The sequence below is a fragment of the Planococcus citri genome, chromosome 1, assembly GCF_950023065.1.
Source record: "Planococcus citri chromosome 1, ihPlaCitr1.1, whole genome shotgun sequence".
NCBI lineage: Eukaryota > Metazoa > Arthropoda > Insecta > Hemiptera > Pseudococcidae > Planococcus > Planococcus citri.
Window position 1 is genome coordinate 87,779,048 of NC_088677.1, and position 18,773 is coordinate 87,797,820.

Sequence of the window (18,773 nt, forward strand, 5' to 3'; positions counted from 1 at the left end):
ATTGAAATGTCATGATACCAACATATCGTTGTAATATTAATATTGTAATGTCAAAATATTGATGTTGAAATATCAAAATGTCGGAATACTGACATTGAATTATCAAAATATCATCAAAATATCAATATTGAAACATCAAAAGATTGTCAAAAAAAATAGATACATATTGAAATATCAAAATATCAACATTGAAATGTTGAAATATCAATATTTAAATGTCAATATTGATATTTCAACGATATTTTGATATTATGACATTGCAATATTGATATTTCAACATTTCAATATCAATAATTATTTTGACATTTATACTTACATCAATATTTTGACATTTCAATATCGATATTTCAACATTTCAATATTGATATTTTGATATTTTAATATTGATATTTTGATGATATTTTGACACTTCAATGTCAGTATTCTGACATTTCGATATTTCAACATCGGTTTTCCACATTTAAACATCAATAACCCAGCTACAGAGGCAAGCTTGTGCGTGTAATTAAAAAATCTTTCGTGCAATTATCAACATTACACGCCAAGTACTGGGGGACTACCAGTTATTAGCTGAGCTAACAGATAATGCACGCCATCTGTTAGCAGAATCAAAAAGCTGAAACTGGTTCGAGCGTCTATAGAGGTCAACACTGAGGAGCTCAGGGTCTCTAAACTACCCGGCTAGCTCCAAGGTGCTTGTGTAGATGTCACTAGTAAGCAACGGGAAACTACTAGTGGAAGCTCGAAAATAAATTTCCATGAGATACGTCATCAACGCGATAGAGGCAACACCAACATAAAGGATGTTAGCCCAAAATACCCAATTTGGCATAAGGGTACGCGTTGATTTGTACGCGATACCACCACAAGCGGTTATACGACTCGATGATGATGATTTCAACATTACAATATTGATATTACAACAATATTTTGGTATCATGACATTTCAATATTGATATTTTGATGATATGACATTTAAAAATTGATATTTCTATATTTCAATATTGATATGCTGATATTTCAATATCAACATTTTGGTAATGCAATATCAATATGTTGATATGTCAATATCAATATTCTGATGTATCAATATCGATATTTTGACAATTTTTGACGTTTCAATATTGATATTTTGATATTTCAATATCAGTATTACAACATGTTGATATTTCATCATCCATTTTCAATGTTTCAACATTGATATTTTGACATTACAATATCAATATTTTAATGATATTTTGATATCATGACAATTTGATATTGATATTTTGACGATATTTTGATATTCCAATATCAGTAAGGTGTACTGGGGGAAGTTGGAATTTGGGGTAAGTTAGAAAACTTGCTCTAGCGCCTAGAGGTTTATATCTGGCGAAGTGCCACTAAAGATGACTTGAGGGTACTACCCCTACTTCATCACGGCATAAAAATTTTTGAGATTCAGTTTCATTTTAGATGTCTTTGGTTCAATTGTATTTTGTTGTTGTTTTGAACTTGTTTTGAATTTGTTCTAAAACACAGACTTTCTATTTCTTAGTTTTTCGCATATAGCGGACGAACCGTGTGTCCTAGTGAAAATCTGATGACAGTGATCTCAATGAGAATTAAATTCTCTACAATTTTGTTTCCATGCCATTTTTCTAGGACGCTCCATTTCTGATCTATGCCTCTGCAAAGTTTAGCCGGTTCTGACTTCCCACAATTGGGAGAAAGTCAGAACAGTTTATATTTTATTCCACTGAGCGAAAGCTACTGTGTCAATCACGCTCAAATTTTCATCATAGGTTAAGAACCCTTATGGCAACCTACATAATAAATTTGATCCATATTGGTTCATTAGAAGGGGAGTAATAGGTGGTCAAAGTTGAAATTGTGAAAAATCATTCTGACTTGCCCCGGTGCACCTTATTACAACATTTTGATATTTCAACATCCATTTTCAACATTTCAACATTGATATTTTGACATTACAATATTGATAATATTTCAATGATATTTTGATATCATGACATTTCAATATTGATATTTTGACATTTAAAAATTGATATATCAACATTTGAATATTGATCAATATTTCTACCATACCTCGATATTTCAATATCACAACATTTCAACAATATATTTAAAAAAAAAAATCGATATTTCAACATTTCAATAGTGATATTTTGACATTTTAACATCAATATTTCAACATTGATATTTTTAAATTGCAATATTGATATTTCAATGATATTTTGGTATTATGACATTTCAATATTGATATTTTGATACTTCAATATTGTTATTTCGACGATATTTTGATGTTATGACATTTCAATATCGATCAATATTTCTATGATACCTTGATATTTCAACATCACAACATTTCAAGATTGATATTTTGACATTTCAACATCAATATTTTGACATATCAATATCAATATTTCAACAATATTTTATGGTATCATGACATATCGATATTTCAATGATATTTTGATATATGACATTTGAATATTGATATATGTAGGGTATCAACATTTCAATATCAATCAATATTTCTACAATACTTTGATATTTCAATATCGATATTTCATCATTTCAATATCATTATTTTGACATTTCAACATTGCAATATTTCCATATCAGTTTTTTTAACATTTCAATATTGATATTTTGATATTTCAATATCAATATTTCAATACCTAGTCCCCAAACGTAATAAATACCCGGCTGGCATGGCTTAGTGGCATCGTTTTTTCAATCAACTCAAAATTGGAATGTATAATACCTATGTACTAATGGCATGAGAAAACCACTACCGGATGTTGAAAACCTATCAGATGTGGTCTGAGCAAATATTTTAAACAAAAAAATGCCAAAAATTAAGACTTTTTAATCTTCCAAAAATTTATCAAAAAATTTAAAAATCAATCTAAACACAGCTGAAATGTTCACCACAAAAGTTCTGTTTAACTATTCTTCTTCAAAACTCAAATTCCAGTTCAATTTAAAACCAAGCACCTCAAACGATTACCTCGTTGTCAAAAAAAAAAGATCGTATTTTGTACCAGCTTAGGGTGTCATGTCAACCAGCCAATACAGTACTGTTAGAAAGAAAAAGACCAAAAGAAAAAAACCTAACGTAATAGTTCCTCAACTTTTTCCCTTTAACACAGCTTATCAAGTTCAGTAATACGAAAAAAGATTACGATAGGCATTTTTTTCATACCTCTGCGGGAAAAAACCCACCCTCGTTCCTACGATTATCGCTTTTCCAAACTCTATACTTCCTCGAATAAGAGGGGGGAAAAACCCAACTCGCTATCGTTTCTCATACGAGGCAACTTTTTTAAAAGCAATCTAAAGGTGAAAATTCACATCGACTAAAATTTTGTTATTATTGTACGCGTATCGAAGGTTCGACTTGTATTTACCAACACGCTTGAGAATTCGTTAAATAAATAATCAAGTACTCGTAGTACGTATATGAGTAGCATGTGTAGGACGCGGACGCAGCTTACCAAAGCTGTACTATTTTCTGATATAAGCTGTCAAATTCCGATTACTGCTGTGGAGTTTTTTCTTTCTTTCTCATCGCCCCCCCCCCCACACAATATCTATAGGCTACCAAACAACGGTAACTAAAAGTACACGGTGTGCCGTAACATGTAATATCTATGTAGGATACGAACCTTTTAAACTAACGGTATCTCCCAGTATGCTCAAAAATTCGTTGAATAAATAACTATTTTCGTTATTATCTAGTATTTCTTCTTCGTTGTATTGTCCTTCTTTAACGTAGATGACGCCAACTTTCAATTCAGACTTGATAAATACCTGGAATAGAATTAGGTAGAGTATTAGTTTGATTGACAATAAGTAATACGAATAGCTTTCGATCGGATTGAGAAATTTGAAATTAGAGAAAATTTCTCGGAATCCAGAGTCAGTTACTGAAATTTATTCAAACAAAATTCTTCTAAATGAAGACGGTTTTGGTTCTTAATAGAGCTCAATCTGAGTTCGTCTCATTTGCGTGAGCGGTGATTCATCATCACAAATATCTTCGAGTACAGAAAAAGAGTACTGGGTCATTCCACGCAAAATCGACGAATTTTCGCACGTTTTTGATGAATCATTCACTAACGAATTGATTATTTTGTATGAGAGACTGGTTCGCGAACGAATCGATTTATTTACTCAATTTTTGGTGAATTAATAACGAACGAACTGAAATATTTTTGGTGAATCATTCGCGAACGAATTGAATAATTTTTGATTAATCATTCACGAACGAATCGATTCATTTACTCAATTTTTGGAGAATCATTCACACACTAATTGAAACATTTTCGGTGAATTATTCGCAAACGAAATGATTCGTATAAGTGAATCGTTCGCGAACGAATCGATTCGTATAAGTGAATCGTTCGCGAACGAATCGATTCGTATAAGTGAATCGTTCGCGAACGAATCGATTCGTATAAGTGAATCGTTCGCGAACGAATCGATTCGTATAAGTGAATCGTTCGAGAACAAATCGATTTATTTACTCAATTTTTTGTGAATCATTCACGAACGAATTGATTACTTTGTATGAGTGACTCGTTCACGAACGAATCGATTCATTAACTCAATTTTCGGTGAATCATTCACGAACGAATTGAAATATTTTTGGTGAATCATTCGCGAACAAATTTAATTTTTTGGTAACTCATTCGCGAACGATTAGAATAATTTTTGGCGAATCATTCGCGAACAATTGATTCGTATAAGTGACTCGTTCACGAACGAATCGATTCATTTACTCAATTTTTTGTGAATCATTCACGAAAGAATTGAAATATTTTTGATGAATTATTCGCAAACGTAAGGATTCGTATAACTGACTCGTTCGCGAACGAATCGATTCGTTTACTCAATTTTTGGTGAATCATTCACAAACAAATTGAAATATTTTTGGTGAATCATTTGCGAACAAATTGATTCGTATAAGTGACTCGTCCACGAACGAATCGATTAATTTACTCAATTTTTGGAGAATCATTCATGAACTAATTGAAATATTTTTGGTGAATCATTCGCGAACGAAATGATTCGTATAAGTGAATCGTTCGCGACCGAATCGATTCGTATAAGTGAATCGTTTGAGAACGAATCGATTTATTCACTCAATTTTTGATTAATCATTCACGAACGAATCGATTCATTTACTCAATTTTTGGAGAATCATTCACGAACTAATTGAAATATTTTCGGTGAATTATTCGGAAACGAAATGATTCGTATAAGTGAATCGTTCGCGAACGAATCAATTCTAATAACTGACTCGTTCGCGAACGAATCGATTTATTTACTCAATTTTTGGTGAATTATTCACAAACGAATTGAAATATTTTTGGTGAATCATTCGCGAACAAATTTAATTTTTTAGTAACTTATTCACGAACGAATAGAATAATTGTTGATGAATCATTCACGAACAAATTGATTCGTATAAGTGACTCGTTCACGAACGAATCGATTCATTTACTCAATTTTTGGTGAATCATTCACGAACTACATAATTGAAACATTTTCGGTGAATTATTCGGAAACGAAATGATTCGTATAAGTGAATCGTTCGCGAACGAATCGATTAATTTACTCAATTTTTGGTGAATTATTCACGAACGAATTGAAATATTTTTGGTGAATCATTCGCGAACAAATTGAATAATTATTGGTGAATTATTCGCGAACGAAATGATTTGTTTAACTGACTCGTTCGCGAACGAATCGATTCGTTTACTCAATATTTGGTGAATCATTCAGGAACGAATTGATTACTTTGTATGAGTCACTCGTTCACGAACGAATCGATTCATTTACTCAAATTTTGATGAATCATTCACGAACTAATTGAAATATATTAATTTGGTGAATTATTCATGATTCGTATAAGTGATTCGTTCGCGAAGGAATGAATTCATATAACTAACTCATTCGCGAACGAATCATTTCATTTACTCAATTTTTGGTGAATCATTTGCGAACAAAATGATTCGGATAAGTGAATCGTTCGCGAACGAATGAATTCGTATAACTGACTCGTTCGCGAACAAATCGATTTATTTATATTTACTCAATTTTTGGTGATTCATGGGCGAACGAATTGAATAATTTTTGGTGAACTATTCGCGAACGAAATGATTCGTATAACTATCTCGTTCGCGAACGAATCGATTCATTTACTCAATTTTTGGTGAATCATTCGCGAACAAATTTAATTTTTTAGTGACTCATTCGGAGGGAATTGTATAATTTTTGGTGAACCATTCGCGTACGAAATGATTCGTATAACTGACTCGTTCGCGAACGAATCGATTCATTTACTCAATTTTTGGCGAATCATTCACGAAATATTTGAAATATGTCCGGTGAATCATTCGCGAACGAAATGATCCGTATAAGTGATTCATTCGCGAACGAATCAATTCGTATAACGAACTCGTTCGCGAATGAATCGATTCATTTACTCAATTTTTGGCGAATCATTCACGAACGAATTGATTACTTTAAATGAGTGACTCGTTCATGAACGAATCCATTCACTAACTCAATTCTTGGTGAATCATTCACGAACTAATCGAAATATTTTTGGCGAATCATTCACGAACGAATTGATTACTTTGTATGAGTGACTCGTTCACGAACGAATCGATTAATTATCTCAATTTTTGGCGAATCATTCACGAACGAATAGAATAATTCTTGGTGAATCATTCTCATATAAATTGAATCTTATAAGTGACTCGTTCGCGAACGAATCAATTCATTCACTCAATTTTTAATGAATGTTATTCTTCATGAAAAGAACTAAAATTGATAATTTCTACTCGCGAACATCGTGATTACATTCAAATTATAAGTTTTTAAATTGAAATGACCCTACTATCGTTACAAAAAATAGCTGACTCTGGTACTTATACGACTAGTACTCGAGTTCATTCCGCTTACTTGGTCTAATTTGAGTAACTCCTCCGGTGTATCGGGCAGCTGTCCCAGCACCAAGGGCGGATTCAGGTTCACCTCTTTGCCCAACGATCTGACGACCTCCTCTCGATTGTATCTATCAGCGAATACGCAAGACGCCGGTATCAGACCATGAACCGTGTAACTAATAGCGCGAACCAATATCCTGCGGTCATAAAACGTCGTGCAAACCACCATTAAAATTATCTTCTTATACGCACCGTGCAACCGTGCCATTATACTACCATTTTAACCCACTTTCTACATACATATACTACCACAGCGCCGCATCCCTCACACACGGCTTCGAGTCCCCGAATCACAGTACTCGAGCGTGTGTGTGTGTGACTGTGTGCTGCGCCTTTGCACAGTAAAAAGAGTAAGTATACGTCGTATTATTAATCGCCCAGGACCCTACTGCAAAAATATACACTATAAAACGACGACGAGACGCGCACGAAAAATCATTAAAAATATTTACGACTTGCGGAGCATCGTATACTATATAGGTACCTACTTTAGAAAGGGTATAGTGGATATGGGTAACTATCTGTATAACCTAAGGTTATTTTCTCCGACAGTATATACTCGTACTTTCCCCCTTGATTTTTTTCACTTAAGAAATGGTTACGCCAGACACGTTATATGCCTTCGATGCCTTCGAGTTTTATCATTTTTTCAACGCCTTTGCCTTCACGAACCGAATACCTAACTCGAGGTACTTTCCTAATGACAGATAAAAAGCGAGTTCGTTACACTCCTTCAATCAGCCTTGAGCCTAATGAGATCATAATCCTTCATGTGATAACAGAAATAACTGCATCCCCCTCCCCACTGAACCCTTGAGATGACTTTTTTCTGAAAAGGGGACATCCTATAAGAAAAATATTTTAAAGCAAACTTGTTTTTAAAAAGTTGGCTTTGTTAACAAAAATGGCGGTCATTCTGATTGATAGATCAGCCAACCTGTCCTGTCAATCAAAATGACCGCCATTTTGTCAGCTCTGAGTCAACTTTTCTTTTAGACAAGTTTGCTTTAAAATGTTCCTCAGGATGTCTCCTTCAAGAAAAAAACTGTCTCAGCGGATTTTAGGGGGAGAGGGGGTGCAATTATTCCTATCATCATAATTCATATTATGCCGTACTATAATTCACGTTAGTATAGGTTTAGGTACCTATCATTCCATTCTAACAATTTGTTTTTCACTCCTCGACTCAGCAGCGTAGAATTTACGTAAAAATAAAATTGATTTTCTATCCTCTTTCTCTATATTTATATTCTGTTTTCTATTTTTTTTTTGCCCCAACAAAACGAACATCTCATCTTTTAAATATTTAAATCCGCTTTAAAGTCGTTGAATTTTTCATGCATACCGGAATGCTTTCTCCTGCTTCTCGCTGCCCTCCCCCCCCCCCCTCGAGAACTCCGCTATCCGGTATACTACGAACGTCATCGAATAGCAAATAAACTACCAAGAGGATGATGGCATAACGCGAAGGGAAATCGTTTTAAAATTAAATTTCAATTTGAAAATTATTTTACGTCGAGTCGTTGGCGAGCTTTTCATACATTTAGCAATTTACCTACTCGCAAAGCCGATGGCAGTGACAGTGACAGTGACAGTGGAAGGGCGATGAGGAGCCGCAACGTGGACGAAGTATGGTTTTTCTTTCGTACGATAGTACATATGTACATATTTTCCTATACGATTACTAATGGATAGGTCTCTAGGTAAGTACCTATGTGACGACGGTGCGATAACATGTTGAACGTGAAATAGTAAATCAACAACTGCTGAGGTGATTTTTATTTTAAAGTTTCGTTCATCAGGCCGAAAAAAGTTTTTAAAAAAGTGTAGGTAATTAGTTGGTAAATTAAAAATGGCCAATTTTTTTGAAACTCAAATTTCTGCGTCAGAAATTTTTACCCATGATCCCCTATTCTTGAAAAAACCATTCTTCAAGCAAATGTTGTTATTGTTGATCTTCTTTTATTGGACCCATCCAGCTCTAATTGGACAAACATAGGAAATGAAGTCAGAATATTGAAGTTTTTAGAAAATTTTCCATTTCTGGACAAAAATACTTCTAATTAATCTGCCCTCCTCCCGTTCATGATTTTTTTTTTCGAAACTTCGATCTATCTTTCAGAATTCTTCAACCTGCCCCCCCCCCTCCAAGAATACCTGTAAATACATAACTACTTAGGTATTATTTATTGAAATTTAGGAGGCCCAGATTGCCTTTTTTTTTACAACAGTGGGAAAAAGGGGCATTTCCTCAAACCTGTTGAATGGTGATTTTTAAAATGAATAAGGACCAAATTCAAGGATTAAGTAGAATAAACATTGGAATGGGGGGGGCGAGGGATGAGCCTCCGCGAATGCTTTGTTTAAGAACTGTGAATAAATTTTCTCAATAAGCTGGCGCCTCCTGGAAACAGTAGTTCAACTACTGGCCAATCAACCCATCACCGGTCAATCATGCACCCTACACCCAGGTTAAAACGGCCCTTCTCAGGGCCTCCAACAAGAACACCTCCCTTAAGGATCATGTCCATTAACATAGAGGGCTTGTCAGGGCCGAAGGAAGTATACTAGCTGAAATGGTTAAGAACCTGAACATAGATGTGATTGCCATTCTAGAAACACACAGGCGCAGAGAAAGCTGGAAGCCAAAAATTGAAGGAATGAAACTTATTATTGATAGACCCCATGAGAAATATGGAAGTGACATACTAGTTATACTAAACATGGAGGTAAAAAGTACTTCACTGTCTGATGAAAATAATGTCGAGATTCTAACAGTCAACATGGGAAACTGCTTAATCTCATCTGTTTACAAACCACCAAATTGTCGGCTAAGTGCGAAAAGGTGCCTCGTGAAATTTGTTACTTGACACCTGTGTAAAACGGTCTTTCCACTCTGAGCACTATCTATCAGTCCAAATGTTCAAACCAAAAGTTATGTTACCTCAAGGCACCCTTCCCATCACTGAAGATGCCTTTAGATTTGAACTTGGACTGATAGATGGCGCTCAGTGTGGAAAGGCAGTTTTACACAGGTATCAAGTAAGCCAGTGTAGAAAAAACCAGATATATACCACAAGTTTACCACAAAGTAGGTGGTATATCACTGGTTTACTGTCAATATACCATCAACTTGTGGTATACCACTAGTAAATGCACAAGGTAAAATTTACTACTGGTATATAATTTCCTGAAAATGTAAATGCGAAAGTTTACCACTGGTTTACCATCTAGTAAATTTAACAACATGGTACATCAATGGTAAATGAAGGATAGTAAAATTTACCAGTGGTTTACCATCTTATGACAATGTTTTACTACCTAAAAAATAAAACCATGTAGTAATACCACTAGTAAATGTAAGGTAGTAAATTTTACTACCTACCTATTGTGGTTATACCAAATACAAAATAATCATTGTTTACTTTGCTAAAGGATAAGTTATTTATGTCCAAACGTTGTAGGTTATTCATAATTTTTTTGAGGTATTATTTTCATCAACTTTGAAGTTTTTTAAGCACATAACATTTTAAATTTCAATTCATATATATAATTTGGTACTTATTTTATTTTTTAAAGTTATAAAAAGCCCCAAAAACAAAACATTTGGCCTACCTTTATAAAAAAAAAACATTAAAATTACTAAATAATGCTATCCATTCAGAAAAATACATATTTCTTGTGTACTGGTTATGTATAAAATGAAATATTATTCATAAATTATTTTTTTATCAAGGTTTTCAGGTGTTTTTCAGGTTTTCAGATCATATTTTTTCAAAAATTCAAGTAGGATACACTATATTTTATGTCATTCCCATCCCTTCACCTGATTTTCACTGAAAAAATGTACATCTCACATCACCTATCCTCATATAAGCGTCCGCAAACAAAGTGTACAATTTGGTATCATGTGTAAAATGTCACCCAATAAAATATTTTTACAAAAAAAAAATTAAAAAAATAAAAAAAAAATCATCACTTCACCAAAATTTGGCTAAGTCCAAATTTCCTAAACAAATAAACGCTTATAACAGCAGATCCATCACCGAACATGGTAGCACAGTGGTTAGGGCAGTGGAATAGTTAGTGCAGTTCGGGAGGTCGTAGGTTCGATCCCCACCCAGGGCACAAATTTTTTTATTTTGAAAAATTTTTTAGGTAGCATTTTAACATCAACTCTTGCTATTCTGTGCACACAATGTGCATTTCAAGCCTTTTAAAACAATACAAAGGGCTAGACTTGCATTTCCAAACCAGTAGTAATTTGCATGGTATACCAGTGGTTTACGTGTTTCAATTGATGACTTGTATACAACATAGTATTCAACATAGTATACACCTAGTAAACTACTGTGGTATACACCTGGTTTTTTTTACACGGGAGGAGTTGCACGAGGCACCCTTTCACACTTAGCCGACGAAATGTAGAATTTACATGGAAAGAAAACAGCAATGTCTCACCCACAGAAACAAGAATAATAGTTGGAGACTTCAACAGCCATGGTATAAGCTGGGGATATGCTGAAAATGATACAGATGGTGACCTAGTGGAGAAATGGGCTGAAGAGCAGCAACTGAGCTTGGTCTTCTATGCAAAACTGCCAGCATCCTTCAATAGTGGAAGCTGGAAACACGGATTTAACCCGGATAACATTTTTGTTTAGGAGTGAATCTCAAGTCTATGTCACAAACGAGTAGCAGATCCAATTCCCCGAACCCAACAAAGGCCAATTATATGCTAAATTAAGGTGGTCATCAGCCCAATTAAATATGAAAACCCACCTCCAAGATTCAATTTCAAAAAGACCAATTGGGAATCTTTTAAACAGGTAATTGAAGAAAAGATAAACAACCTACTGCCAATACCAGAAAATTATGAACTCTTCAATGAAATCATTGAGAAAGCCTCAAAAGATCATATCGCACCTCGGGAGTAATAAGGTCACATCTCAAAAAAAATTGATTTTGATGTTTTTGCATTTTTGGGGTTTGTATGACCCCCTCAATCAAAAATTACACTGTGAGTTGGGTACATCATCTACATCTTGTAAAAAACGCAAATGGCCTAACTCAAAATCTCAACAACATTGCAAGTTGTTTGGAGTTATAAGGGCACATCTCAAAAAACTCCACCTTTTTTGAGCAAATTTTGTACATACAAAAAGACGTTAACAAATAGTTTTGATTGTTTTGAATGTTTGTCAGTTAGAAATAGTCACAAGGAGTGCATTTTTTATTGGATTGTACCAAATAGAAAATTTTTTTAAATTGATCACTTTTCAGAAAAATGAATTTGCACATATCATGAAATTTTAGTTTTTTGAGTAAAACTCAAAAACTAAGCACTTTAGAAAAAAACTAACGACAGTATGTTGATTGGAAATTTAATTCTCTACAACTTTGTTCTCATAAAATTTTTTTTGGACGCTTCCTTTCGCCTCCACATCAACTTTAATGAAAGGTTATAACTCAAAATGTTTTCCAAACATTGAAATATTTCCTCTTTAAGATTCTATTTTTCAAAGTGTTCTTATGCTAAATGAAGGTAGGATACCAGATCTCTAAAATGAGGTGCTATTCATTCCTCACAATTAATTATAAGTTGATAAAAATAATGAATCAAGTTTTTTAAAAAAAGAAAATCACTCTCCTGTAAAATTTCACTTTTTTGAGATGTGACCTTATAACTCCCGAGGTGCGATATTCCAGGAGGAGTAAGAAAGGAGTATATATCCGGAATGGAGCTACACCTCACGAATTGTGACACAGTACAAGCAGTATGTGGAAAAATTTAATGAAAAACTTTTCAGTGAGGAAACTATTGAACTAGGAAATCAATTAGCAAGTGATATAACAGAATCTAGACAGAAAAAATGGCAGGAATTAGTAGAAAACCTGGATTTCTGCAAAGATAGCCAAAGAACCTGGCAACTGTTGAAGAGACTTGATGGAGGCAAAACCCAACAGAGCAATTTCACTCAGGTTACAGCTAACCAAGTAGCCCATCAACTACTCCAGAATGGCAAGACTGACTGCAAAAGTAGCCAAACAAAAGTGGAAAGATGCATGGATATGGAAGTGAATAACTTTGCCACACCAATTACTAACAAAGAAGTGGAGTCTGCAAACATATTGTCCAAAAATAGGAAGGCTGCTGGTGTGGATAACATGTATACTGAACAGATCAAATACTTCGGACCAAAGGCAATAAATTGGATCCAAAAAGTGTGTAATGCCTGTATAGAAACTTCAAAAATGCCAAGACTATGGCAATAGGCATATGTTATTGTATTATAGAAACCAGGCAAGGAAGCAAATGACCAAAAGAATTACAGGCCTATCGCCCTGTTGTTTCACCTATACAAGATTTTTAAAAGCGTAATTTTAAAGCGCATGGATGACTGTATAGATGAGGGGCTGATCAAACAGCAGGCTACATTTAGACCAGGAAAATCATGCACTGGCCAGATATTACGCTCAACACAGCACATTGAAGATGGCTTTGAAAAGAAGAAAGTCACTGGAGTGGTGTTTGTTGACCTCACAGCAGCTTTTGACACAGTGTGCCACTAACTACTCCAGTATAAGGTGCACCAACTTACAAAGGATTTTAAATTTACACAGATTGTCACTATGTTGATGAAAGACCAAAGATTTTATGTGACACTCAATGGTAAAAACAGGACCTGGAGGCGGCAAAAGAACGGATTGCCCCAGGGCAGTGTTTTGTCACCAATTCTCTTCAACATTATTACACCAATGACCAACCAATTGGACTAGATACTAACCACTTTCTGTATGCAGATGATCTTGAACTAACTGCCCAAACTGATACGTTTGCAGAGGCGCAGGACACGAAACCAGGCTAAAGAAGAACTGGACACGTACTATAAAGATACCCACCTCAAACCAAATTCCAACCAAGACAGACCCATTCTCTTTTCATCTCAGAAATCGTGAAGCAAAGCGACAATTGAATATTTGATGGAGTGGAACAGATCTGAAACATGCAGATAACCCCTAAATACCTGGGTGTAACCCAAGATAGGTCCTTGACCAACGAAAGGCACTATGAGGCAACTAAAATGAAAGTTGCAGCCAGAACAAATATAATTCGCAAACTAACAGGCAGCAGTTGGGGAGCTAAGCCCCGAGTTATGAGAGCATCTGCACTGGCACTGTGCTATTCAGTGGGGGAGTATGCCTGCCCTGTTTGGAGTCGTTCAGGACATGCAAGTAAATTTGATATACCCTTAAAGGAAGCATGTAGATTGGTGACAGGGTGCTTAAGCCCAACACCATTGAATAACCTACATATATGAGTTGAGTGGAACTGCCCCACCAGCAGTCAGACGTGAAGTTGCATCCATGGTGGAGAAGACAAAGATGCTAAAAAATCCGCTGCATCCTATGTATCGATATGAAGAACTGGCAGAAACCCGCCTCAGATCTAGACACAGTTTCATGAAAACAGTTGAAGAACTAAAAGATACCCCTAGCACAGATACTTAAATGTCACATATGGAATGCAGGTGTTGAGGGAAGAACTAGTCAGGAAGCCCTACCAAGCGGAGAACATTTGAAATATGGACTGTGGAAAACACTTAACAGATTGCGGAGCGGAGTCACATGAGAAGGGTATTTAGATTTAGACATAGATTAAGATTTAGATTGAGTTTTTTCATGTTAATTTAGGCATGTCGACCGAATACAAGAAAAAAAATAAATACCTCACAATTGAGAGAATTTAGGGACAAAAAGTATCAAGAGACAAATTTTGAGATGAAAAAATTTCAAAACAGAAAAATCTCGAGATTCTAAAATTTTTAGTATCAAAAAATCTCTAGATCGAGGCAATTTTGAGTTAAAATGTACCAAGAGATGATGAATCTTGAGATCAAAATGTTTTCAAATCGAAACAGAGAAATATTGAGACAAAGATCTTGGAATTGAAAAATTCTGAGATTGAAGTTTGAGCAAAAATATCTCAACTTCCGAAAAAAATGCTCAAAACGTTATGATCAGAAAATTCTGACAAAATCCCCAAATCTCAAGGCAAAATAACTCTAACATTTTGTTCCTTTTTTTTCAACATTTGAGAATTCGAGGAGTTCCTAAATTTTAAGAGTGGGAGAGGGAGGGGAGGCAGAGGTAGAATTATCTGGAATTTTATCCCTTAAAAACCAACAACTTCAGGGAGTATATATGTAGAAGTGAAAAATTGTCAAAAGTTTTTCACATGTACTTGCATACATATTATATAAATAAAAACCACCCTAGAGCATTTACCCAGAGGAAGGAGTAACTCTACCGTAACTCGTACACCTTTACTTTTCAGACACTTCGATAACTCTTCGTCATATTTGCCTCTCGCGAAATGGTCGTCTGTCGTCTGCTTCGGTCTGATGAGACGAGGACGACGACGACGACATCGGCGGTATAGCAATTTGAAAGTCGAAACCGCACGTTCTACGAATACCTACAGCTACACTTAAAGCGTACTTTCTGACAAGGTTCGCTATATGCTCGATCCATCAACACTTGTCATCGGTTTCGTGGCATACCATACGCTCCGCTCTCAACAACATGGTAAGGTAGATTTTTACGTCAGCGTATTTTTTTCCTGCTTTCTCGCTTTGGCTGTGGCGGCGCCCTGCGTACGCACGTGAATATTTAATATTTACGTATCATCGGTAACAACTGCAGACAGATTCCACTTATATGTATTAGCTGGCAATCTCCATTCTTGAGCGTCTACGCCAACTCAGGCTGCTGCTGTTGTGGCCGGGCCGCGCAGCCCTCCATTTCGTCCTCTCGTCGTCGTCTTCATCGGCGTACATTTCTCAACGTCTTGCAAACAAGGCACAAGCGAAAGGCTTAACGCCATTTACCATGTTTTTTTTTCAGCCCTTCTTACGGTTAGTGCTTCGTTCGCATGTCGCCGAGAAGCCACACTAAAGGATCGCGTGAACGAGAGAGACGAAGGGCATCGGAATGTACTCTCGTTACTCTTTAAGACTGCTTTTTTGACGCTTTGACGCGTCGACGATGACGTCGTCGGCGTCTTCGAGCAAAAAAATCCAGTCGCCGTATCGTGCCTTGCTAAATAAAACGTAACGAAAGTAGGTACAGGAAAAAAAAAACTTATCGCACATTTTTTTGCTTCCATAGCTGTTACCTTGGGTGCTACGTCGTCGTCGTCGAGACGTAAGACAGTCCATTAGAAACGTGCCATGTCGCCTACTCGCCAATCGACGAATATACGAGCAGTATAGTTTGAAAAATGATACCGATAAGTGTTTCGATACTCCTCATTCCATTCCTTCACTTCACTTCTCACATCTCTAATCCGTAGGTATTCAGCGCACGAAATTTTCGTCGTCGAATTCGCCTCTGAATCGTCGCATCATGCGTCAAGTACTCGCAGTCGCGTGCACATGCACAATAACCAAGCTTGTTTTTTTTTACGAATACGAAGAAGAAAAACTATACACAAATCGTCTACACGAATCCAAAACCGAACGTCGAATCATTCAGGGTATAGAGGGATGCGGCGAGAGGTGGAATGGGGTGGGAAGGGGGTGAGAATGGTGTTACAGAAGGACGAATATCTTACCTAAATTGGTCTCTATTATTGATGGTTTCTTGTTTCAAGCTTAAAATAACAGGACCTAAATCCTCGTCGTTGGTGAAATAATTCCAATGCTCGGTGCCGTAGAAATACTTTTCAAAGGTTTCCTGCTCCACGGAGGTCAACTCGAAGCCTTGATTCTTCTCCCATTGTTCTTCTATGGTGGTCTTTTTCCTGTAAATAAACGATATGAGATTAATCAAGACGCGTAAAAAAGAGGAAAAAATACTCCTCCTGGCGCAGAACCCGCCTATGGTGAAATGGAGCGTATTTTCGATTTACGAGCTAGGTATTCGAATGGGGATTTGGTTCAGGGTGAGAATATGTTGTGTATGGCTCGAAATCAATTTTTTTCAGATGTCCAAGTTGGTTTTTTCATTTTGGACGAATTTTTATAGGTGAATTTTTTTCCACAACGCGAGTGAATTTTCAACCTTCAGAAAATAACATTTGAAATAAGGGTGAAATCTGTTTTTCAATCAGCGATAAGTGAGTTTTTTGGTTATAATTTGACGATAAAATGTCACTGATAAGAATTTCAAAGAGTTTTCACCAAATTTCCAAATTTTTTCAAAGGGTTTGGCATACCTAGCAACTCACTGACTTTTTTTTTTAAATTCTTGAAAGTCTGATTCAAGACCCAAAAGTATAAATTTCAATATCACTCGAAATGAAAGAAATTGAAAACAAATTCAAGATCAAAAAGATTTTGAAACAAAAAATCTCGTGAGTAGTATACAAACACGGTTTCTGGGGTGGTTTTGAATTAATCCCACATTTCTGTACATATTTTTTCGTTTTTGTACATATTTTTAGTGCCTACAAACAGTCTATTACCAAGACGTGTATGTTGAATAAATTGCATACTCGACAGTTTCAAGGTGTGTACTGTGTTTTAAATTTTATCAACTAATTAATCAATTTTTTCATCTTCAAATTGAGATATCGAGAAGATGCCTTGTTGGATCAAATAATGAAACAAATAAATACACAAGAAGTTTGTTTTGCACTTAAGATATATTTTATTCAATATTACTCGTATGTACAATGTTTGCATAAAATATTTTTACCTACACAAGCTTATGTTTTATACTTAATTTTAAAACATAGATACCTACTTAATTAAATGGATGTTTCATCATTAATATATTCTAACATTTTATAGTGTCCATAGGCTAAACTATCAATATTATTATAAAAGTAACGCTTATCACAATAATTAAAAAGAGCTTGTTTTTGTTGTACAATAGTAAAAATTTCGTGATTGATAGATTTGAAAAGTAGTTGATCTTTTCTACATGTGATGTTTTCAAATAAACATTGGTAAAAATCTTCGAAACTCATTTTTTTCACTATGTCTGTTTTTACTCCCTTTATTTTTTTAATATTGTCTTCTTTATTTAATAAATCTAAACTGTAAACTTTTGGACATAGGGAGATGAATCGTTTACATTGATCAGGATAAAGTTCATCTTTAAAATATCCAGGGACTGTGTTATTCAAATTTGTGTAACATGGATGATTAATAGGGTAATTGCTAGTATCAAAATATTGTTCACAAGTTTTTTCAATGTATGGATAAACATCGTCTGTCTGTACTGATAATATGAAACTATCAGTATCCATGTATAATAATTGTGGGAATGGAAGACCTTTAAAAATTTCAGGTAAATTTTCATAATAAAATTGATACATAAAATTTCGAGATAGTTCCAAAATACTTATACCAACATAAATGGGCTTGTTTAAAATAACCTTAGACTTGAATGAATGAACACCTACAAGATTTTCTGAGAAAATTACTGAACTTTTGAATGAGGGCTTTTTAATTGCAGTATTCAATTTTTTTTCATTACAAATTAATCTGAAATTCATGTATTTACGTTGATTTTCTATAGTTTTTCCAAATACAGAGTTGCAAAGTAATTTGAAGAAAGCTTTTTGGAAAGCATTTTTTGCATTTTTACGTAAATTTGTATTAATGTCAATGTATGGCTTACAAAAATTTTCCTGGGTGAATTTTAGAATTTTGTAAACTTTTTCTAGTATTAATCCATGTTTGAGACATAACTTCAAATTACGATAATGAATTACATAATTTTTTTTATCTTCCAAAGTGC

The 18,773-nt window shown here is 34.9% G+C and overlaps 1 protein-coding gene across 4 annotated transcripts in view; it reads right to left on the reverse strand.

The window, feature by feature from the left end:
• rsh (radish) overlaps window positions 1–18,773 on the reverse strand; it is a 780,520-nt gene that overhangs the window by 25,037 nt on the left and 736,710 nt on the right. For all 4 annotated transcript variants that reach the window (XM_065356244.1, XM_065356235.1, XM_065356228.1 and 1 more), the window contains 3 exons: window positions 16,639–16,827; window positions 6,979–7,159; window positions 3,672–3,816 (listed from right to left, as the gene is read on the reverse strand). In XM_065356244.1, the coding sequence (XP_065212316.1) occupies window positions 3,672–3,816; window positions 6,979–7,159; window positions 16,639–16,827 (515 nt within the window). The remainder of the gene's footprint in view (window positions 1–3,671; window positions 3,817–6,978; window positions 7,160–16,638; window positions 16,828–18,773) is intronic.